Here is a 21,996-nt window from a genome sequence, read left to right as displayed (position 1 = left end):
CTTTATCACATTTTCGTCAGGATAGACTCCAGAGCTCCCTCCTGCCATCGGCTCACCCACAGTGTTTGAGGTGCCCTTAAGTTTTGCCAAAGACCGTGTTTATGTGTCAGGCATTTGTGCGGCTGAGGGCTGTGTGGGGGTGACACCGTCAGGGTAGGGGACAGTTTGGGGGGGGTGGCGCACGGGACAGGCCGAAGAGCTGGAGATTTCAGGAACAGGAAGGAGGCCACTGGCTTCAGGAAGAGGAATGTGGGGAAGAGCAGAGAGGTTTGAATGGAGGGGCATGGGGATGTTTGGCTCTGTGGGGTGCAGGGGGAATGACGTGAAGCCCCCCCCCCTCCGTCGCCCCAGAGAAACCTCCCACACTACCCATGTGACTTCAGGGTTGCCCCGGGCCAGGTCGGGGTTTAGGAACCAAACAGCATTCTTAATACTGGCCTCCAGGCTAGCTCACACTGTCAGATTTGGGGTACATTCTTTTTTTGGTTTTGTTTTTTTAAGTTTATTTTAAGATAGGGAGAGAGAGAATGAGCAGAGGAGGGGCAGAGAGAGAGAGAGAGAGAGAGAGAGAGAGAGAGAATCCCAAGCAGGCCCCTCGCTGTCAGTGCAAAGCCCAATGCAGGGCTCAAACTCACAAACTGTGAGATCATGACCTGAGCCAAAACTAAGTCAAAACACTTAACCTACTGAACCACCCAGGCTCCCCAATTCTTTTTTTTTTTTTTATACAAGATCAGTTCTTTATTATTTATTTATTTATTTTTTTTAGTTTTTTGTTTTATTTTTGAGAGAGAGAGAAACAGAGTGTGAGCAGGGGAGGGGCAGAGAGAGAGGAAGACACAGGATCCTAAGCAGGCTCCAGGCTCTGAGCTGTCAGCACAGAGCCTGACGTGGGGCTCGAACTCACGAGCTGCGGATCATGACCTGAGCTGAGGTCAGACGCTTAACCAACTGAGCCACCCAGGTGCCCTACAAAATCAGTTCTTCAAAGAACAGATTAGTGGGTGCTCTACTAGAGATTTGCTCCTGGAAATTCTTTCACCTTGTAGCTGTGGGGAGGTGAGGGTGCGTTAGTGTCTGACAGGGGTCCCTCTGTCTAACAGTGGCAACCATGTGTGGGACGACCGTCTGGGGCCAGGCCTGTCGCTCATGTCAGGAGCTTCATAGAGCGCATCTCACTTAATCCTCTCCTCAGCTGGGATATTCTTTTTGGGCTTGTGGAGATAAAGGCCTGGGGACTCAGTGAGCATGGTCATGCCTGGATTGAGTCCTATCTGTGTGAATCCAAAGCTCGTGTCATGTCCTTAATGCTCTGCCACCCCCAGTGCTGGCCTGCCTTGCTCCGGGCAGGGAAAGAGTGAGCCTGGCGAACAGCACCCAGGAGTGAGGGTAGTGGTACCCGAAGCAGGGCTGAGCCTCCATCTGGGAAGGGCACTGTCTGAGCCAGAAACAAAGAATGGAAAGTGGGGAAGCCACCACCTTGAAGCTATTACCCTGGAGCTGGGCTTTGGAGGGTTGCTTCTGGGCTTGAAAAAGAAGTTGCACAGTACTGTTTCCCCGCAGAGAATCCCCCAGCGGCCCTGTGACAGTTATCACGCTCCTCTCGGAGAAGGGGCTCAGAGAGGGGGGATGACAGGTACAAGTCACGCAGGGACTCAGGGCCAGTGCACGATGAGGCCACGCCTGCGGCTCCAAAGCTCATGCTATAGCCGCAAGCCCTGCTGCCTTTAGGAAGAGAGCATCCCTCGGCGAAGCGCCCGCAGGGAGCGAACATCTGTGGCGGAAGACGGCTGTGAGCTCCGGAGCCGGGAGCAGGGACGGGACGCTGCGGTCCCTGCTGAGCGCAGGGGAGGGCTCTGCAAGATAGATGGGGAGCCGCGGAGGCGGCGGAGTGGCGGGGCCCGCGCCGCTGCCACCGGGCGGTGATTGATGACAGCCCGGCAGCGGCAGCGGGAGAAGAGCAGCCGGGCCTCGGGAGGCTGCGGAGAGGAGGGCGAGGAGAGGCCATGAATATTTCAGAACCGCGGCCGGGGCGGGGGGACCGGATGGGGGCGGGGAGGGAGGCGCTCGGCGGGGAGGGGGGTGGGGACCAGGCCGGCGAGCGGGGTTAGGGCGCTAGGAGGGTGGGGAGAGCGGGGCTCACGAGAGGAAGGGGGGCTGCGGACGGGGAGTGGGCTGAGCGAGGGGCAGGGGGGTAGGGGTAGGACAGTGGGGCTCAGGGGCACAGGGATCGGTGAAAGGGGCTCTGTGCGGGAAAGGGGGGCTGGGGAGGGCAGAGGAGCACTATGAATGGGAGTGAGGGGCTCGGCGAGGGGAGGGGGCTCACTGAGAGGTGAGACCAAAGAAGGGGCCGAAGGGGCGGGAGGGCCCGGCTGAGGCCGGGTGTCTGCAAGGAAGGCGGCTCTTTGGGTCGCCCAGATCCCCGACTGACCTTCTAGAGGTCGGGGCCGCATCCCGCAGACCTTGCGGGAGGACCAGGCCTCGGGGCGCCGCGCTGAGAAAGGGGCAGGCGGAAGGCCCGGCCCTGGGGCGCGGGTGGTGAGCGTCCCTGTCGCCGGCAGCGTGGCGGAGACCCCGCGGCTGCTCGAGGGCGCGGAGCCGGGCCTGGAGTACGCGCCCTTGGACGAGGACGACGGCCCGGTGGACTGCGACTGCCCGGCCGCCTGCTACCGCGGGCACCGGGGGTACAGGTCAGCGCCCGCCGCGGCGGGGAGGGGCGGGGGGAAGGGGGCCGGAGCCTCCCCTCCTCCCTCACCGCCCACCCCCAACCCCCACCCCCTCTCACCCAGGACCAAGCACTGGTCCAGCAGCTCGGCGTCGCCCCCTCCCAAGAAGAAGAAGAAAAAGAAAGGCGGCCACCGGAGAAGCCGGTGAGAGCGCCGCCCGGCCGGAGGGGACGGGAGGGGCACGGTGGGGTCCCCCAGGTGCGCACCCTTCTGCGGGCAGGAGACCCAAAGTTGCATTTGTGAGCCCCGCGCCTCGCCGCGACCCTTTGCCCTTACAGAATCCCGCCCCCTCACTGTGCGGGCCCCCAACGAAGGGCCCGCCCCCTCACCAGGCTCCTCCCCCTCGCGGAGCCCCTCCCTTTCGCCCAGCCCCCTCCCCTTATTGGCACTCACCTGCCCCAGAACTAGACACACTGATCCGGCTCCTGGGTCGACCCGCTACACCCGCTCGCTCGCAGTCCCCCTTCTCGATCCCCCGGCGGTCCTGCACTCACCACCACAAGTGTGAGTGGCCTGGGGAGGAGGGGTTTCGCTGGGTCACATCTGTGGCTCCCCATCTGTGTGTCCCCCTCTCCTATCCCTTGCAGACTTCTGGAGCCCCAACTAACTCTGTCCAACTGTCTGTCCTTTTCTCTCCCTGGCCCTCAGCAAAAAGAGGAGACTGGACTCTGAGTGCAGGTCAGTATCACTGGTTACCAGGGGCGGAGGGGGGGGGGGGACAGGAGTGGGGATGTCTGTGGGTGGGCAAGACTCCAAGACCATCCCCCAGAGGCAGGAGGCCTGCCACATCAGGCCCTGGACACTGCCAATGTGCCAGCTGTGCCCACGGAGGCCAGAAATCCCACCATTGGAGCCTCTAACATTTGGGTTTGAAACAGCCCTCACTCAAAATGCCAAGGAGGCTGAAGGGTGGCTAGGGGACAACACAGGCAGCTCCATCACCTACCTTAGGGACCTTGCTGGCCCTCAGGGCCTCGGTTCGCTTTGTACAATGGGCAGCCAGCTTCAGCTAGATGCCCGAGACACCCAGGTTTCCCCAGCATTTCCAGCTGCCCCTCCCCGTCCCGGGCACCAGTTCACTAGAACCTACCCCACCCTGTGTCCGCAGCTGTGGGAGCTCCTCACCCCTGCGCAAGAAGAAGAAGAGTGTGAAGAAGCACCGAAGAGACAGGTACCTTCCCTCCCCTGGGGCCTCCTCTCACTCCTGTTGGCCCAGGACCATGGCTGTGCAGATCTGTGTCCCCAGGCCACCCCAGACAAGCTCAAGAGAACCCTTTTGTGGCCCTACAGGTCTGATTCTGGGTCCCGGAAGAAGAGACGACACAGGTGAGTGATGCCCTGCTAAGGATGTGGACAGAGGCTAGTGCCACCCAGCGGGGACCAAGGCCCAAGGGAAGCAGTGATGGGAGGGGATTGGTGAGGGTCTTCCCTTGCTCCATCCTCCCTCCGGGAAGGGACTCCTTCTGGGAGGCAGGCAGGGAAAGTTGGGGGTGGGGGGGCGAGAAGGAAGGCCAATTGTTTGCAAAGCTTTCTGGTCCCATGAGTCAGCCTTGATGTCAGGAAGGGAGAAGCTCAAGACCCCACATTTGCAGGGAAAGGGCATCCATACAGAAGGAAAGCTCAGTGGGTGGGAGACAGGTGGGGGAGCTGTGGCTGTGGCTGGCAGTTGTGTCTGGAGGACAGGTGCCAGCCCCCGAAAAGACCTGACTGACAGGCCAAGGAGCTGGCCTCCAACCAGGCGGGGCTGGAAGCCAGCATGGGGCTCTGAGCAGGACAGAGATTGTTCAGGATGGATTAGGGGAGGGGAGGGAGGAGGTGAAAGTCAAGAGCCCTGGCAGAGGCTGGAGTGGGGAAAGTAGAGAACTCAGCATGGAGGGAAGGAAGATGTAAGGTCGTCCCAGCCCCAGGGTGGGCATGAGGGCCAGAGGACCTCCCAGCAGCCCTGAAGAGGGACAGAATCCCCAGTCTCATTCCTGCAGTGGGAATTCGCCGAGGGTCATTTGCCAGGTGGGGTAGGAGCCTAAATAAATAATCCTGAATCTCTAATTTCCCCAATTTCCCATCTTCCCTTCCTCTCTTCCCCACTTCTCAGGGGCCAGTATGGGCCCCTACTGCCCCCTAGTGGTCACCATCCATCTGCACAGATCCTCTGGCCAGCTCCCAGGAGTCCTGGGAAGGACCTAGAGACGACCTAGGGCTAGAGCAGCTCCAGGTGGGGAGACTGAAGCCCAAAGCAAGCAACATGGATTCTAGAACTAAAATCTTTGGCCTCCTGGGCCTGCCCCCACCCACTCTGCTCCTGTGAGAAACACATCCCAGTTTTTTCTTAGCATCACTTCATATTTGGTCAGAAAGAGGCATCTGTTCAGGAGTAGAAGCATCCAGCTGGAAATCTGGTGGCATCAGGGAGGGTGGGGCTAAGAGATCTACAGGGACCAGGGGTGCAGTGAGACCTTAGACACCTACTAGGAAACTTTTCAATCCTTTTGTCAAAGGTAGAAGGAGAACACTGTGGGGCCTGGCCCAAGGAGCTGGATGGGATGGGACTGTAGGGGGCAGGACTGGGTGGGATGGAAAGCTTTGGGAACAGCCCTTGATGAGAATCCAGAGGACTCAAATGCAGGGAGATCATGCCCAAGGGAAAGCATTTCTTTCCTAACCCCCTGGGGAGCTGGCCCAGAGTTGGGCCACTCTCTGAGGGGGCAGAGAGGCAGGAAGCCTGGGCTCTGCCCTAGAGAGCCCCATCTGAGGGGACCTGGGAACAGGGGACACAAATTAGGTGTGGAAGGGCCACCCCCACCACCATGACTCATAGAGGGGCCTGTCCTGAGACCGATTCCAGAAGGAAAGGACACGTCAGCCTTCTGGGGTGGTGGACACATCGCTTATGGCACCCCCAGGAGGAGCAGGACTCCGGCCCAGATAGGCAGTGATCCTGGGAGAAGGAAGGAAGGAGGCTTGGCTGTGTGAAAAGGAACCAAAGCAGTGAGGTGGGATGAGCGAGTCCACACCAGCTGGGGTAGGGGGGGGGTGGGGGGGCTCAGATCCCAGACAGGAACAAATCTCAGCTCCCTCAGCGCCCTACCTAGGCACACCCCCTGCTGGGCTCAGGCCGAGCTGTCCCCTCAGCCTCTGCTTTCTGCAGATCTCGAAGCCCCAAGAGCAAAAGGAAAGAGAAGAACAAAGAGAGGAAGAGGTGAGAACCTGTCACCATTCTCTAGCTCCTCCGCCTCCCTCCACTCTTCCCCCACTCCGGCAAACCTGGCCTTCTAGAAGCATGGAATTGGGCCCTTGGAGATAGTTCGTTTGGTCCCCATTGCCCAGATGGAAAAATTCCGACCCAGAGAGGAAGCCAAGAGGCCCTGTGTGTCAGTGGCAGAGCCAGAACTGGAACGGGGGCCTCTTGCCTCCCAGTCCTGGGTTCTTTCCAACTCTGTCTTTGTTACTCCCCGCGTCCCTCACCCCCTAGTCACAAGAGCACCAGCTGAGGAGCCAGTGAGGTCTTGGGGGTCCGGGCTGTCTAGAGAAGAGGGTGCTTTCTCCTAATTCCCACAAATGACCCACATGGACTAGAGAGGCTATTTCTGTAGGGTACTATAGGGGGCGGGGTCCCCCGTGGGGCAGTCAGGCGGAACTTAGGTACTGGCTGGTTTCTCTCCCAGGCCACACGCGGAGTCCCCAGGTCGGAGGCCCCGTCGCCACAGCAGCGGCAGCTCCCAGAGCCCCTCCCTCTCCTCCCACTACAGCGATTCCAGATCACCCAGCAGGTAGGTCCTGGGCCCCTTCGAAACGCTCCAGAGGACGTTCAGCTCGGTTCAGCTCTGCTGGGGGGGTGGGGAGTTGCAGATCGAACCCTCCCAAGGGCTGGGGAAGAGGCTGGTGGGCAGAAGAGCAGTTGGTGGGTGGAAGTCTACCAGGAGGGTGCAGGTGCCCACCCCCCTGCAAATGGGCGAGGAAGAGCTTCCGGCCGCGGCTCTTGGAAGTCGAGGCAATAGGTGGGCCAGGGCCTTGCTCTCTAAATGCAAGTGAGAGGCAGGGGAAGGGGCAGCGGTTCCGCTCGCAGAGGGGGCGGTCCCACGCCGGCTGCCCGCCACGTCCCCTCCCCACGCCCCACCCCCCAGGCTGAGCCCCAAGCACCGAGATGACGGGCGGAAGACGGGCAGCCAGCGGTCCAGCGGGAGCCGGTCGCCTTCCCCGTCCGGCGGCAGCGGGTGGGGGTCGCCCCAGCAGAACGGCGGCAACAGACAGCGGAGCGGAGCGCACGGGGGCCGCCCCGGCTCGGCGCACAGCCCGCCAGATGTACGTACGCTTCGCTTTGCGGAGGGTTCCCGCGCCGTGCGGGCTGCGCCGCGCTGGGTGGGGGGTCACCGCCGGGCGGGGCGCAGTGAGTGTGTAAATGGGGGAGGGAGGCGCCGCTTCCCCCTCCCGGCTCGGGAGCGGCCTGGAATGCTTGGTTGTTGCGCCCACCTGGCCCTAGTGTCGGGGCGAGGGGGGCCTGCAGGCTTGGGCCACCCTTGAGCTTGGCAAACTGATGGCCAGAGGGGGGTGACCACTGGGACTCCCAGCCAGTTGGGTAGAGAGCTGAGGAGAATCCGGGGTCTCCTGCCTCCCTCTCTCCAGGCATATTGGGGTGGGAGGGGCATGGACAATGCTAGGGGTCGCAGTCAGGAACCGGATTCAGAGACGGGGTCTCCCCTGGGCACCACTTAGGCCCTGAGCCTCCCTCTCCCTCTCCAAGCGCCCTCCCTCCCTCAACCCTCTCACTGGCCCCTCCCTCTCCCTCGAAGCCCTCCCCTTTCTCTGTCCCCAAGCGGCCACCGAGCTGCATTTCTAAAGTCCCTTTTCCAAGGAGAGTGTGTCCTTTCCCCCAGGGACTGGCTGCCCACGTGTGGACAGATGTCTCAAACCTGCAGGCGCCCTTGTTCCCCGTGTCCCAACCTTCCTAAAGCACCTGCCAGTGTCCCCATTGCTCCCTCAGGGAGTCCACACCAACACCTCCCAAAAACTGTTCCCACCCATCCTCCAAGAGGGGCCAGGACTCCTTGAGACCCACAAGCAGCTGTGGCGATGGCAGGGGCTGGCAGAACAGACAGGCTTCTCGGCCTTTCCCAGGTGGAGGGGCTAGGCTGGGCTGGGAAGGGGGCGTTCTCCCAAGCCCCAGGGGAGCCCCACATCCCCTTGTATCCGTTGATCTCAGGGAGACGGGGCTGCAGTACTGGCAGGGGCACTGGGTGGGCAGGGGGACTTGGGGTGGACAGGCCTGCAGGTGCCCCCACCCCAGACCCTAAGGCTGCCTCCCAGCAGGGAGGGTGGGGGCTGCCCCTCCCCAGACCTCCGGTCTCAGCAGCAAATATGTCCGTGTTGGTCAGTTTCATTTTGATTTTTGGCTGTTTCCTTCACTCCCTTTATTTTCTCAAACACCCTTACCGCCAAGGCCTTAGTGAGGAAAGCCAAAGGCAGCAGACAAAAGGCTCTTGGCATCAAGGTTAATTTTTGTTTAAGGACGTTACCTGTTTCGGGACTGCCCCACTTGGACAGGGTGCCAGGCTCCTGAGCTCCCAAGGGCCTGGCTGGGCCACGTAGGGAGGATCACACCAGTGTCCCTGGATCTGTCCTGGGGGTGGAAGAGGACACACAAAGGTAGCTGAAGGCAGCCAGGACAGAGACGGTGGACAAACTCAGAAGACAGTGTGCCCATCCCCCCACCACCATGGGCACAGAGCCCCCAAACACCTTCTCAGGGGAGCTTCTCATCCTCCTGGAAAGGCACAGAATGAAGCCAGGGCCAAAAGGAAGCTCCATCCCACTTCTGGTCCCCTCCCCTCCCTGAGCAGTAGGCCACCAAGAGCCCTGGACACGTACAGACAAAATAGCCACAGCAACGAAGTAGACCCCAGGACAGAGCAACCAGGGAAGAGGGTGTAGCCTCCAGCCTTGGGGAGGGTGCCCTGTCGGCCGCACCCAAATCTTGACTGCCTCCCAGAATGGGATTCCATTTTGACATTGCTCCAGGAGCCTCCTGGGAGACGGCACTCTGTTACCCCTTTCACAAAGCATGTTCCCCAGATCCTCTCCCTTCCCTCGGGCCCTGCGAGATCTGGGACCTCAGGACATCCAGGCCTCTCACCTGCACCCTTCCAGGGAGGTGAGATGGGGGCGGGTGTGTGTGTGTGTGTGTGGAGACTTTGCCAGTCACCAAAAATGTCTTTGGGGACAAGTACTGGGGGGGCGGGGGTATTCTCGGACGCTACCTTAAAAAAAAAAAAAAAAAGAGAGAGAACAAACGGAAAAAAAGAAAAGCTCACCATTTTTAACCCCGTCTATGTTTTTGCTTGTTTTTTTAGCCTCCCATTTGAACCGTGGTAATATTGTGATTCCATTTTCCTGTTCAGTTGGCAAGGGAAGAGGGTGGGGAAGTTTATGTAACTTTTTCCTGTTTTGTTTTTGTTTGTATTTTCTTTCTTTTTTTTTTCTTTTTTTTTTTTTTCCTTTGGTAATGTACAGAAATGCAAACTATCTCTCTGGTTGTTTTTTTCTTTTTTTCTATCTTCTATGTTGCTCTAGAATTTTGCTTTTGTGCGTGTTACTGTGGGAGCCTCTCCTCCTAATGCAGAGATGGGTCCTGAATCTCAAGTGAACATTGACCATATACATATGTCTTTATACTTATTCTTTTTCCCTTTGTAACCAGAATTTAAAAGGGAAGATAACTCTTAAAAAATGACTCCCACGCCAGCAGCCCCTGCGAAATCTGCAGCGGCAGCCAATCAACTCCTCAACCCCAGGGCATGTGCTGGAAATGCCTCAGCTTTTAAATGAACAGAAGTGGCCCCCGGGCAGGCCATTCTTCCGTGTCCCTGTCTCTAAGGAACGTTGGAGGGAAGCTGGGAGACGGGAGGAAGAGAGATATTTCCCAGGTCACCGGAGGAACATCCAGGGACAGTGAGCACCCTATGGCTCCCCAGTTCCTTCTAGTATAAGATGGCTGGGGGAGACAGGGACAGGCTGCACAAGGCCTTCAGTGCCAGGCCCCAGATCCTAGAGGAGGGAGCTGTCCACACCTGTAGCCCAGGTGAGGGCTTCAGAGCCAGACATTCCCAGGCAAGACAAAAATCTTCATCTTGAGACAAAGGCCAGCTGGGTGCTGGCTCCCGCCACGGCTCTCTTGTTGTCCCGTCCCAGGTCAGGATTAAACCCCCAAAGGGATTTCTGGGTTCACCTATTTACTGCCAGGAGCTCAGAGAGGTCAAGTGACCGGCTCAAGGTCACACAGCTTTTTAGAGGTAGATCCAAAAGGAGACTCCAGCCCCCTCACCTCGAGACCACCAGCCAGTGGAGAGAGTGGCCAGTGGAAAAGCACACTCTGGGAGCCCTGAGTAAGGGGAGGAGGGCTTGGAGGTGGGTGCTGGTTGTCTCAGCTCCTGCCTTCCCCCTGGGGACCCCTTCAGATGTCCACGGCACACTCCCAGCTCTCAATTCCCTGGCACTGGGGCCCACCCACACAGAGACCAGGGAATAGGTGGGCCCAGCATTAAGCAAACCCAACTCTATAAAACTGTCACCTCAGTGACTCAGAAACCCTAAGCCCTCACAGTTCACACACGTATGGGGACAGAAATAGTGAGGCAGAGAGGGAAGGGGGCTGCTCATGGTCACGTGATTTGGCGATGGCGAAGTAAGATGCTGAGCCCAAGTGCCAGAAAAGGTGTGAGGTGTTTAAGGACTTAGAAGGAGGGCCCCCTGCCTTGGCTCCACCTGTCCCTGGCATTGGAAGTGTCAAGGGAAGCCTCTCCATTTGGTGAGGGTGACAGAGAAGGTTACTGAGCCAGGCCCCCAGGCTCTCTCTGGCCTCCGCCTCTGGCTCAAATTTCATCACGAAATGGGCAGCCTAGGGTGACCCAAGAAGAGGTGTCCGTGGGACCGCCTCACCTGCTCCACCCCGCCCCCTCCCCCTCCTGCCCCCAGGAAAGAGCAGTAACCACAGCTGGGGGGGGGGGGGGGCAGTCAGAATAGGAAGCGGCATCTTGGCATTTCTCCCAGGCCGAAGCCAGAAGGCAGGAGGGATGGGTTTTGCTAAAATGACGCCTAAGCAGAGGGGGAAAGCAGTTGACCTGAGGCAGGATCAGGCCTCCAAACTGAATCTGTGGTTGCCTTCCCTTTTAAATGCACTGATCCCTTCACCCCATCTGTCCACTCTGCCTCATTGTAATAGCTTCTCTCTCTTTGTTCTGTCTGGACCCGCCTGTCTCTATTTCCCTGCCTGTCTGTTTCCTTCTGCCTTTGTTTCTCTCTCTCTCTGCATCTCTCTGTCTCTGTCTCTCTCTCCATCTCTCCCCCCACATGGGCCTCTCTTCCCCCTGCTGCCAGCCCCTCCTGAGCCCACCCTCTGGTTCTGCTTCCATCCGCTGCCGCTTCCTGCATGCCCTCTGGAGGTTTTCTGTTGTTTAAAGAGTTAAGGAAAGCTCGGCTATTGGAGCCTGCGGGTTTAAACACAAAAAGAAAAAAACAAACAAAAAAAGCAGACCAAAATGGCTGGGCAGGAGCCCCCTCCCACCCCTGGGACTAGACCGAAAGCCACCCTGGCTGCACATGCAGGTGCCAGTTCCCAAGGGGGAGCACAGCTTAGAGTCACCGTCTTCCCCCCCACCTTCTGCATTCCCAATGCGGAGATCTTCTTTTCTTTTTTATTATTGCATTCCTGTCCCTGACCACTGAGAAGGTAGGTATCCTGGCCCCGCTGTGCGCCCCGCTCGCTCCCATCTCCAGATAAGCCCCCTGCCACTCTGCTTGGTTTGAATGTGGTTTTCTTTCTCTCTCTTTCTCTGGATCTCGCTCTGGTTGGTTTTCTCTCCTTCCCTTTTCTTTCTTTATTTTAGTGACTCCTCATTTGTAACTTGCATTTTTTCTCCAAATGAGCTACGTACGAAAGCTGTGTTTCCTGGTTTGTCGTTTGGTTTTCTTGACTTTCCCCGACAGCTTTTCTGGTTCGTTTCCCCCCTCCTTTCCACCTTCCCTGCTCCTTCTTCTTCCTCTCCGACCCCACCTCCACCCCCACCCCTCCAAGCCCCGTCCCCCCACTCCCTCTCTTTCTCATTTTGTTGTCCGAATGCATTTCTGTGTGGTTAGCATTTCCAAGTTTGTGTTCTCCTCCTGAACTGTATGCTGCGGTTGAGCCAATTTGATTTCTGTTGTCTGGAGTAGCTGCTAAGCCCCCCACCCCTCACCCCTGCCAGCCCCCGGGGCCCGTTTTGGCACTAAGCAGTGGTGGAGGAGCGTGTGCTGGCCTCTTGGCCTCCAGATCCTGGAAGAAGTTCTGGCTGAGGCCAAACCTGAGGAAAGAGCCCTGCCCCACCCTCCAGGGCCTGCTGGGCTCCCAAGGGTCCTGCCCTGGTGGCAGCTGGAGCTTTCAGGCAGGACCTACAGACTCTGGGGCAGCAGCTGGCACCAGGGCTGAACCTCACAGCTCCACCTTTTGGGTGTAATGGTCGTTGAACTTCAGGGGCCCAGTGAGCTGGCACTGGACTCAGAGGGCCTACTTAGTAAAGTTTCAGTGGGGCAATTTGGGGGACGAAGGGGACTCTCAGCTCACCCTCCCCCCTGCCTGGACCACTACTCAGCTCAGACAGGGTCTCCCTCTGCCCCCAGCATCGTTCCATCTTCTGAATTTGAGTTTAATGTGCAGAATGATTCGGAAAGGACAGTCAGTGAGAGCCGGGGTTCCCCGAGGTGTTGGAGCGGAACCGAGCTTAGGTTCCGAGACTTGCGACTCCCAGGCCAGTGCCCAATCCAGCCACGTTGGGGGTAGGTCCTCGGACCCCACCGCCCACCCCAGCTCTTTAAACTGTTTCCTGTCCCACCTGGGAGTAGCTGCAGAAGTTTGACATCCCAGCCCTTGTGAGGCATCAGTGGACCTCCGTCCTCAGCTCTGGAAAGAGAAAGTCCGGCTCTTCACCCTCCTTGCCCGCCCCCCCCCCCCCCGCTCCCCTATGTTGACCCCAGGGGCAGGTTGTGAGGAGCTCACCCACTCAGAATATTGCTCGGCTGTCAGTGGTGTTGGGAGGGCAGACAGGAAGTTGTTCAGGGAGAGAGAAATCACTCTGGGTCCCACGGGGAGACTGTCCCAGCCCGATGGGAGGAGTAGAGGACCTGATGTGACCAGGGACCCAGAAACGGATCGCCAAATGCTGAGCTAGAGGGGGTAGTTAGCTGAGCCCTGGGGGAGAGGGGGTGGAGCATCTCAGATGCTCACTGTTCTCGTCCTTAAGAATCCCGGGATGGGGCTGGCACATCATCTTTTGCCTTACTCTTTTGCATTGCCTTTTCCCTCCAAACATTTCTTATGTAAGCTAAAGAGAAGGTATCAGAGAGCAGGTGGTACGAAGGAGCAGAGGGGCTCCTGGAAGCCTGGAAGCCGGGCTCAGAGACAGGCGAGGCCCTCTGTGTTCACTGACTCATTCACTCACACACACACTCAGCCAGCATCCGCTGGGCCCTCCTCGGTGCCAGGTCCCGTGCTAGGTGTCCGTGCCTGGGTTTGAGGGAACTGGTTTGCGGCCCCCACCTATCAGGCTGAGGCACTGACAAAGGTCACTCAGAACAATTAGAGGGGAAAAGCCGAGCCAACAGGTGGGGAACTCTGCTCACCACAGTAGGCCTCACAGCCCTGCACGGTCCATACTGAGAGAAGGCCCAAGGGTCTGTGGGATCACAGAGGAATGCACCTGTTTCAGGGTGAGGGTCAGGGGAGGCTTCCTGGAGGAGGTGGTCTTGATTGAGCACAGGGTCCATAGGCATTAGCCAGGCTGTGAGGGGGTGGTGAGGCCAGGGAAGGGGAAGAGGGAACAGGAGTCACAAAGAGCAGGCTTCTGGAGGAGATGTTTGGAGGTCCCTGGCCACAACAGTCCCGTCTAGCTATGAAATCCCATGGTGTCTGGACTGATTTCTCCCTCAGTTCCTGGGAAAAATGAGACCCGGCCAAGCTGAGGAGGGGGCTCTCACTCTGGCGGGACCATGGCGACCCTTTCTCCAGGGAGGTATGGGTGGATAAGAATGTGAGATTGGCCCAAGGAGTCTTCCCCCAGGGAAGGTGCTGTCTGCCACCGTGCCCAGCAGCGCCTTCGTCCCGTCCTCTGCCATCCTGGGACGTGGCCATGCCCAGACCTTCCTGCACTGCTCTGACCCCGTTCATCCGTGAGGGGACTGTGAGTCACTTGTGCTCTGAAAAGAACCTTTCGACTCCTATACAGGCGCCTCCCCCAGCAAAGACCCCAGTTATCCCCACTTTATCGATGGGGAAACTGAGGCCCCCAGAGTTCGATCACAGCAAACTCCTATCAGGGCTGATTCCAGGTGTGCCACTTTCCCACTTACCATCATCTTAAGCTATGGCATTTGGCTTGGAGGAGGGGAGAGGGAGGAGGACTTGACTTCAAGGCACGCCAGGCAGGAAGCTTCCAGATAAGCACAGAGGTTTGGGCCTCAGTGGTTGCGGGCAGCAATGTGATGCAGGTGGGCGTCCACCCAACCCAGACCCTTTTTGCTCCTAACAGTCCCACCACACGCCCAGCCCAACAGTGGGAAGTAGAGAGGATCCCCCACCCCCCCAGTTTCTGTGGGAAGGAACATTGGGGCCTTCAGTCTCCTTCCCCCACTGCTGGCCTGTCTCCTGGAGTCAGAGAAGCTGGCTCAGATCCAGAGTCTAAGCTGGAGCCAGGGTTCACAGCCAGGTCTTGACCCCCATGTTTACTATTCTGCCTGCTTGCCTGGCTGCACGCCCCCCCCCCATCAGAATAGCAAGCAAAGGCTTCTTTAGGGTGGGGTCCAGCGTTTCCTGGGTTTGGGTACTATGCCTTGGCCACCAGGGCCCCCACTCCCCTGCCTGGGATCTGTTCACTTTCCACTCTCAGACAACCCAGGAGATAGGAAAGAACTTGGAAATGTGAAGATTCTGGAGATTTTTCTCATTTGCCTCCTCTGGGGGCTTGGGAGCTATAGGCACTGGCCACCCGCTGGGGTGCAGGGGATATGTGTTAGGAGAGCCAAGTGTCTCCTGGTAATGTCTCTTGACTTTGGAGCTGCCATCTCAGAGGGGCCATGGCTCCTAGCCCAGGATGAGAGGTGAGCTGGTCATCAGGAGAGCTGGGGTGCTCAGATATCCACCCTGCCCACCTATGCCTGCCTGAGCCCCAAAGGGAGACACCAGGCTCTCCCAGGAGGCCTTTACGGCCCATTTGACTCTGGACAGCTGCTCTCACCTGCTATGGCTAGTGTTCATTGGCTGCTTCAGCCACCAATCAGAGCTGGCTGTGCCTTTCCTCCCATGGGACCGACTTCTTGGCTCTGCCTCCAAGCCCTGGCTGGATCCAGGCTTGCACGGAAGGGTCTGGGCACCACCCCGCCTCCTGCAGGAAGCATAGGCCATGCCAAGGAAACCACGCTCCTTTCCGTCTCTGGCAGCAAGGTGCCCTGAGGGGTGGTAGGTAGCTGGTTTTGTTCTCCCATCCCAGGAGCCTGCCAAAAAAGCTTGGCCCAGACCCTGACCCTCTTTTAGTACTACCTGGTTTGGCCCCGGCCCTTGTAATGATTCCTTCTTCAGCAACGGCATTGAAGCCCTACTACATGCCAAGTTCTGCGATAAAAACTGAGGTTACGGAGCTGAATCCAACCAAAAATTTCTGCCCTGGAGGTGCTTCGAAGTCAAGTTGGTGCTGGTGGTTGGGGGTGGGGTAGACAGGTGGAACCAACTGTTACCAGATAGAAAGCTGGAAACCCGAGGACAAGAGGAGGGGTCTGTTCTGTGAGGGGAGGAGGATGGAGAGGGTGGTCAGGGGGACACAGAATCCTGGAGTATTTGCTCTGGTAGGGACATCAGGAAGCAGAGCCCAACCCTCTCGTTTTGGGGATGGGGAAACTGAGGCCCAGAGTGGGGAAGTGACTTAGCCAGGGTCACTCAGTGAGGCTGAGGCAGGCTCTCAGACCCCTGGTTGCCAGCTAGGGCCCTTTTGATGGTACCAGGCTCCCTTTCTGGTTTTCTGTACCCCAACCCTTGTGTCCTAACTGCACTTTTGGAAGAACATTGGACATCTCTATCCAGCAGTCACCCAAGAGGTGCCTGCTCAGGCCCGAGGAGCCGGGCGCGGCCAGTCCTTCCTCCAGAGGCGGTGTGGCCTCCTCTCGGCCTAGAATGGGGTGGTTGCGTTTTTTTTTTCTCTCTCTCTCTATCTCTCTTGCATTTTTGTGAATCTAATGATGAACTTACGCTACCACACTTTTCCCTTCTCTTACACACCTTACCTACTAAAGGAGGAAGTGCCACTTTATTGGTAAGTGGACGTTAACCAAGAGGGACTTAAAAAAAAAAATCAGAACTTAAAAAAAAAAAAAAAGGAAAGGAAAAGAAAAGAGAGAAACAGAAAGACAGTCGGGTGTTACTGACAGTTCCACAGGTCTCTGCAGGGCCGGAAAACAAAGAAAGAAAAATGTTAACAGAAAAAATGTCAGTTCCCCAGGAGTTCAGACATTGTTTTTGATTTTGGTATCTAATGACATTTGTGGATTTTGTTTTTTATTTCTGTTTTTCCTCCCTTTCTTCGGTTCAGTTTTGAGTTCAGTTGTCCCGCCCCGCCCCCACCCCCATCTGTGTGCCGTGTGCCCCTCCATCCCCTCACCCACCCCCCACGCGCTGGGGGGGCCTGGCCTGGGGGGCTGGCCCCGGCCCGGCCTCCCGGTGCCCGCCCTCTCTCTACTCTCTGCCGGGATCGTCCGTCCCATCGGGGGGCAATGCCAGCCCCCGTGCCCGTCCTGGAGCCCCCTCCGTTTCAGCCCCCCTCCCCCCACCGCTCCGTCCCTCTTGTGTTTTGCATGCCGAGAACCTTGCATGAGCTGCACTGTTGAGGCCAGAAGGTGGACACTCAGGAGAGGCAGAGGCAGGGCAGGCGCGGGGAACCGTGTGTGCGATGCTCCGGGACTGGCAGCCCCCGGCCTGGGCCCGGTGAAAGCCCCCTCTCCTTCTCTCCCCCCCCACCCCACCCGCCCGCTCTCTCACCCTCGACCCCGCTCCTTCTCTTGGCCTGTCCTCTCTCTGTCTCTCCTCTGCTCTCTCTCCCCCCCGTCTCCGCCTTTTCTCTCTGCTTCTCTAACTTCCCCTGCTCCTTCGCCTCCTTCTCCTCCGCCTCCGCCTCTCTCTCTGCTCTGGACTCTCTCGACCTCCTCGGTTTCCTCTGTCTCTGCGGGCATCTCTTCCGCCCCGTCTCTGTCTGCGCCCCCGTCCCCTCCACCCCCCTCCGTGCCCTCTCTGCCTCTCTCCCCGTCAGAAGCCCAGCTCGCCCTCGCCCAGGGCCCGCGACCAGGCGGAGGCCGGCACAGCCACGCCGCCCGCGCGGGGCAAGGAGAGCCCGAGCCCGCGCTCGGCTCCGTCGTCGCAGGGCAGAGGAGGCCGCGCGGCGGGCGGGACGGCCAGGCGGCGGCGGCGGCGACGGCGGCGGCGGCGCTCCCGGTCCTCGGCGTCCGCGCCCCGCCGCAGGGGTCGCCGGCGCGCCCGGCCCGCGCCGCCCCGGGGTTCGTCGCGCTCGCTCAGCAGGGCCCGCTCCAGCAGCGACTCCGGCGGCGGCGGCGGCGGCGCCCCCGGCCCCGGGCCCGAGCCCGGCTCCGAGCGAGGCCACGGCGCGCACGGGAAACGGTGAGCGGTTCCCCTCCCCGCCCCGAGCGCTGCCCCGCCCCCGCGGAACACCTGCCCCCACCGGTCCCGTCCATCCCCGCGGAGCACCCTTCCCCGCGCTCTCGCCCCTCCCTCCCCACAGAACAGCTTCCCCTCTCCACCGACCCCTCTCCCCCACCCCTCGGAACCGCCCCCCCCACCCCCACCGGCCCCTCTGACCACTCTCCCTGCTCCCAAAGACCCCTTACCCCCCACCCACCAACTGTTCTCCCCACACTGACCGCTGTCCCTCCTTCTCATTAAGCTCCCCCTTCTGTGATCACTCCCCCCACCCACGGTGCAAACTCCCTTCCACTCTGCAATTCTCCTTCTCTGCAAACTGCCTCCCATTCTCCTTCCCCACTCACTGAGGTCCCCCCTCACTGATCACTCTCTCCTCACACACGGAGCCCTCCCTTCCCCACACTGATCACTCTCCTACCCAACAGAGTCCCCCACCCCCACCCCCGCCCCGCCCCACACCCAGGATTCTCCTCCCATCAGGGAGCTCTCTCTCCTCCCTCACTTGCCCGCCCCCACCGATCACTCTCCCTCCACACCAGGGAACACACTCTTCCACACTGATTTCACTCCCCACGCCCCTATCCCAGCCCTTTCCCAGCTCAGGCAACCTTCCCCCGCGCCACCAACTCACGCATCACCTCTTCCCGCTCACTAACCCTTCTCTCCTGCATAGAACTCCTCCCCCTACTGAATCCCTTTCCCTCCCCTGAGCCCACTTTGTCCCTAGCTGAGCCCCCTCCCTGTCACCCGCACCCTCTTCAACCCCCACCCCACCCCCCACCCCCACCCCCCGCCCCCAGCCCACTTTCTCCCTAGCTAAGCCCCTGTCGCCATGCCTCTCCTCCAGGACCAAGGAGCGGCCCCCGCGCGCTCGGCCGGCCAGCACCTCCCCGTCCCCGGGCGCGCACGGCAGGCACGGCGGCCCGGAGGGGAAGAGCTCGTCGCGCAGCCCGGACCCCCACCCGCGCTCGTGGAGCTCCAGCCGCTCGCCCTCCAAGTCCCGCTCGCGCTCCGCGGAGAAGAGGACCCGCAGCCCCAGCCGCTCGCCGTCGCCCAAGAAAACCCTGGGCCGGTAAGTGCGGGCCCGGGGGTCCCCGCCGGGCGCTGGGGTGGCGGCGGGGCCGGGCCTGGGCGGGCTGGCCGGGCCGCGTCGCTCACCTCGGCCGGGCCCGCAGGGACAAGGACGGCGAAGGCCGCGCGAGGCACGCCGAGGCCGAGGCCGCCCGCGCCCGGCGCCGCTCCCGCAGCTACTCGCCCATCCGCAAGCGGCGCCGGGACTCTCCCAGCTTCATGGAGCCGCGGCGCATCACCAGGTACGGAGGGGCCCCGGCCGGCCCGCTGGGGACCTCCAGGGGAACGGACTGAACCCGGTGCGGGAGGAGATGTGTTGTTCTGGTGGGGGCGGGGGGGGGGGGTAGGGAGAGGCCCCTGGAGGAGGAGAGGGGCCAGAACTGGAGGTGCTGGGGAGGTGGGACTCAGAGGCAGGGGTCTGAAGGCCCACGGAGGGGAGGGGGCTGTGCGCTCGGGTCTGGGTAGGCAGCAGCAGGCATGGAGTTCAGCTCCGGAAGATTCCAGCCATCCCTCCTGGAGCCCCTCCCTCTCTCCTTCCTCCCCACATCCATCTCCTGGCAATGATGTCTCCTTTTCTCCTTCATCTCAAGGTCCAGCCTGCCGAGTGGCCTGTGGCCGGCCTGGGGGCCGAGGGGACCCCCTCCCCACAGGCTGCAGGGGAGATGCCCATGTGAGCTGATCTGGCTCTGTTCAGCTGTCATCTGTCTGCCTCTCCTTTTCTCACTAACCTCACTGCTCACCTCCCAGCCCCCTGGGGAATTTGGAGGAGGGGGCACCAGCGGCCTACCCTCTGGGGCAGCTGTGGGAGGTCCCATCCCTTCCACTGCCCCTCTCAGTCCTATGGGGCTGTACAGAGGTGTGGCTGATGTGACAGAAGCCCCATCAGAAAGCTTCTTTGGCCCAGACCGGTGGGCGTGGGCCTGGGCCTCCGGGTGAGATTATGGTCTGTGTTCGTGGAAATCACTCTGCTAGCCCTAGACCCCTGACATGGGGTAGAGGGCTACAGGCAAAATTCTGAACCCAGCTCTGAGACTTTGCTGGGCAGCCTTGGGAGATCAGTGTGCCTCTCTGGGGCTCGGTTCTCATGTCTGAACAATAAGCAGGGCTCCCTGAGCATCTTTTCAGCTCTAACATGGACTGATTCTCTAACCAGCCCTTCCAAGTCCTTGGTGATCCAGATCGCCATACGCAGAGGGTCCTAAGACAGCTGGAGCCCTGCACCTTCCACCTGGCACCCACCTCGGCCCCTCTCCCGGGCTGCCTCCTCCTCCATCCACTAACGTACACCTGTTTTCTTCCTCAGAATTAACCCCACGCCATGGGGCGCTGTTGCCCCCTTAACCACTCTCCTTTCTTTTCTCTGGGTCACAGCTTCCTGGCTTCAAACTAACTCCGGGCCGGCGGGAGGTAGCTGAGTGAGGAGAAGGGGCCGGCGGGACTGGGCTGGGCCATGGGCATGGGCAGCGATGGCCGGGGGGGTTTCCTCCTTGTTCCCTTGAAGTGACCTGAAAAACCAAATCCTTCGATTCTGTGAGGAAGAGAGAAGCAGGGCTGGGCTATATCCACAACCGTTCCCATGCACAGAAACCACTACTTAGCTTGGTTGACGCGAGTTGTCTATATTTAAAAGTTTCATTTATTCAACAAATTGTTGAGCGCCTACTCGGGTCAAGCAGAGACTGGGTCCCCTTTCCCTAAAGACAAGTGAGCAAAAAACAAAAGGTCCAACATGAAATTGGCAAGTGACCACTGACTGCCTGATCCTTTTGGGGTAGAGGGCACTCCAAGGCCAGAGCTCAGGGGAAACTGAGGCAGGAAAGCCCTGGCCACTGCTGGGGAAGCCCTGGCCTGAGTGAGGGGCCAAGCTAGAGCCTGGGGCAGAGCTCAGGGACCCGAATGGCCTGTAATCAGCTTTTCCCTCCTGGCAGTGCCCGAAAGCGTCCCATCCCCTACTACCGGCCCAGCCCCTCGTCCTCCTCCAGCTGCCTGAGCAGCGACTACTCAAGCCGGAGCCCCAGCCGCAGCCCCAGTCCCGGTCACAGCCACGGAAGCTACAGCAGCCGCAGCCGCGGGACCCGCAGCCGCACGCGCAGCCCCTCCCGGACCCCCAGTCCCAGCTACCACAGCCGGAGCAGCTCAGAGAGTGGGGGCTTCTGAGCCCGGACAGACCCAGCTTGGTGCCCCCTGGCATAGGGAGAGGCGAGGGGTCAGGCCCCAGGACCCATGAGGGGGCCTGCACCCCACTGCGACAAGGGGGTCCCCGGGCCAGGGAAGACCTTGAGTGTGGGTGCCCTGCAGACAAGGAGGAGCTGGGTTCTGCTGCTTCTAGAGGGTCCCCACCCCCACCTCCTGCCTGCCCACCGTGTCCAGGGAACAAAGAGCCGTTGCGAACACAGGGATCGCCCTGTCCCCCTTCCTGCTTGATGCCAGCTCACCAGGCTGGGGACAGCTCGGTGGACCCAGGGACACCTCGGAAGGTGCCAGACCTGGAAGCCTCCCGCACCCACTCCACAGGGCCCTTGGCTCCTTTCTATCAACGCGCAGACGAGGAGGTGGGATGGCAGGCAGGATCTAAGTTAGACAGAAGGAAGAACCACCTAACCCTTGGTGCATCACCATCCAAGCTGGGGAGCGGCTTCCTTCTGAGCTGGCTGCAGGATCCTGGCTGATGGCTGGAGGCTGGCCCCACAGCTTCCCCCGACCCCTCCCCTGGCCCGGGAGGACCCAGACTAGGTGGGCCCCTAAGCCCCAGCCTGAGGAGCCGGGGAGCTTACTCTTGGTCCCACCTCTCCCTTCCAGGCCAGGCTCTCCCCTTCGGCCCTCACCCCATGCCCGGGGCCAAGGCTGCAGCAGCAGCCAGGCCTTCTGCATGACAAGAGATGGGAAGTATAGACTATGCTGCATCGGAGCCTGACATCAAAAGGGGTTCAGGTCAGAAGGTGAAGAGAGAAGAGGTAGATGGAAGAGAGCCTGTGAGGAGTGGGAGAAGGCAACGCAGTCCGATGACCGAGCAAGCCCTGGTGTCCCAGTGTGCCCTGTGTCTGGGACATGGGCCAGATGGCAGCACAGGGTCGCAGGTATAGGATAACAGGCACTTCGGGGCCTGCCCGAGGGAGCGCTTCCTTCTCGGGATTTGGTGGGGAGGTAGTCAGTGGAGGCTACCCAGAGAGGGGTGCTACAGCAAAGGGTAAGATCTAGATGCAGGGCCTCGGCCTGGGACCTCGAGTGGCACCCCCCCACCCCCAGCCCTCTTCTGCTGCTCCCAGCCCACTCCTCCTGGGGCCCTCAGGGATCTCACACAGTCTTCCTTGGCCCAACAGGGCATCTGCCCTGGGCTCCCACAGGGGGGAGGGGTCTGGGGTCTGGTCCGGGTTCCCCCTCTCTCTATTTTCCCCTCCCTCTTTCTCCGCGGTGCGGATAAAAATTGGACTCTAATAAACACTCGGTGCCCGGATGGCAGGTGGTGAGACTAGGTCTCTG

General features: G+C 60.0%; 1 protein-coding gene and 1 long non-coding RNA gene across 2 annotated transcripts in view; one reads left to right on the top strand and one right to left on the bottom strand.

Moving 5' to 3' along the window:
• The window catches only part of SRRM3 (serine/arginine repetitive matrix 3), a 55,026-nt gene extending 34,188 nt beyond the window's left edge, over nucleotides 1-20,838 (top strand). The window contains exons 4-15 of the mRNA XM_043559823.1: nucleotides 2,562-2,690; nucleotides 2,790-2,870; nucleotides 3,375-3,404; nucleotides 3,835-3,897; nucleotides 4,017-4,052; nucleotides 5,872-5,922; nucleotides 6,389-6,493; nucleotides 6,848-7,025; nucleotides 17,039-17,403; nucleotides 18,293-18,517; nucleotides 18,621-18,758; nucleotides 20,445-20,838. Coding sequence (XP_043415758.1) covers nucleotides 2,562-2,690; nucleotides 2,790-2,870; nucleotides 3,375-3,404; nucleotides 3,835-3,897; nucleotides 4,017-4,052; nucleotides 5,872-5,922; nucleotides 6,389-6,493; nucleotides 6,848-7,025; nucleotides 17,039-17,403; nucleotides 18,293-18,517; nucleotides 18,621-18,758; nucleotides 20,445-20,673 — 1,630 coding nt within the window. The 3' untranslated portion in view covers nucleotides 20,674-20,838. The remainder of the gene's footprint in view (nucleotides 1-2,561; nucleotides 2,691-2,789; nucleotides 2,871-3,374; nucleotides 3,405-3,834; nucleotides 3,898-4,016; nucleotides 4,053-5,871; nucleotides 5,923-6,388; nucleotides 6,494-6,847; nucleotides 7,026-17,038; nucleotides 17,404-18,292; nucleotides 18,518-18,620; nucleotides 18,759-20,444) is intronic.
• On the bottom strand, nucleotides 932-18,067 carry LOC122471346. The gene is made up of 3 exons (XR_006294176.1): nucleotides 17,962-18,067; nucleotides 12,976-12,985; nucleotides 932-942 (listed from the first exon to the last, which is right to left on the bottom strand). It is a non-coding gene; the product is annotated as an uncharacterized LOC122471346 (long non-coding RNA).
• Nucleotides 20,839-21,996: the final 1,158 nt, after the last annotated feature.

Source organism: Prionailurus bengalensis, chromosome E3 (genome assembly GCF_016509475.1).
Source record: "Prionailurus bengalensis isolate Pbe53 chromosome E3, Fcat_Pben_1.1_paternal_pri, whole genome shotgun sequence".
NCBI lineage: Eukaryota > Metazoa > Chordata > Mammalia > Carnivora > Felidae > Prionailurus > Prionailurus bengalensis.
The sequence above is the reverse complement of the archived record's forward strand: the minus strand, read 5'-3'. Positions and strand labels throughout refer to the sequence as shown.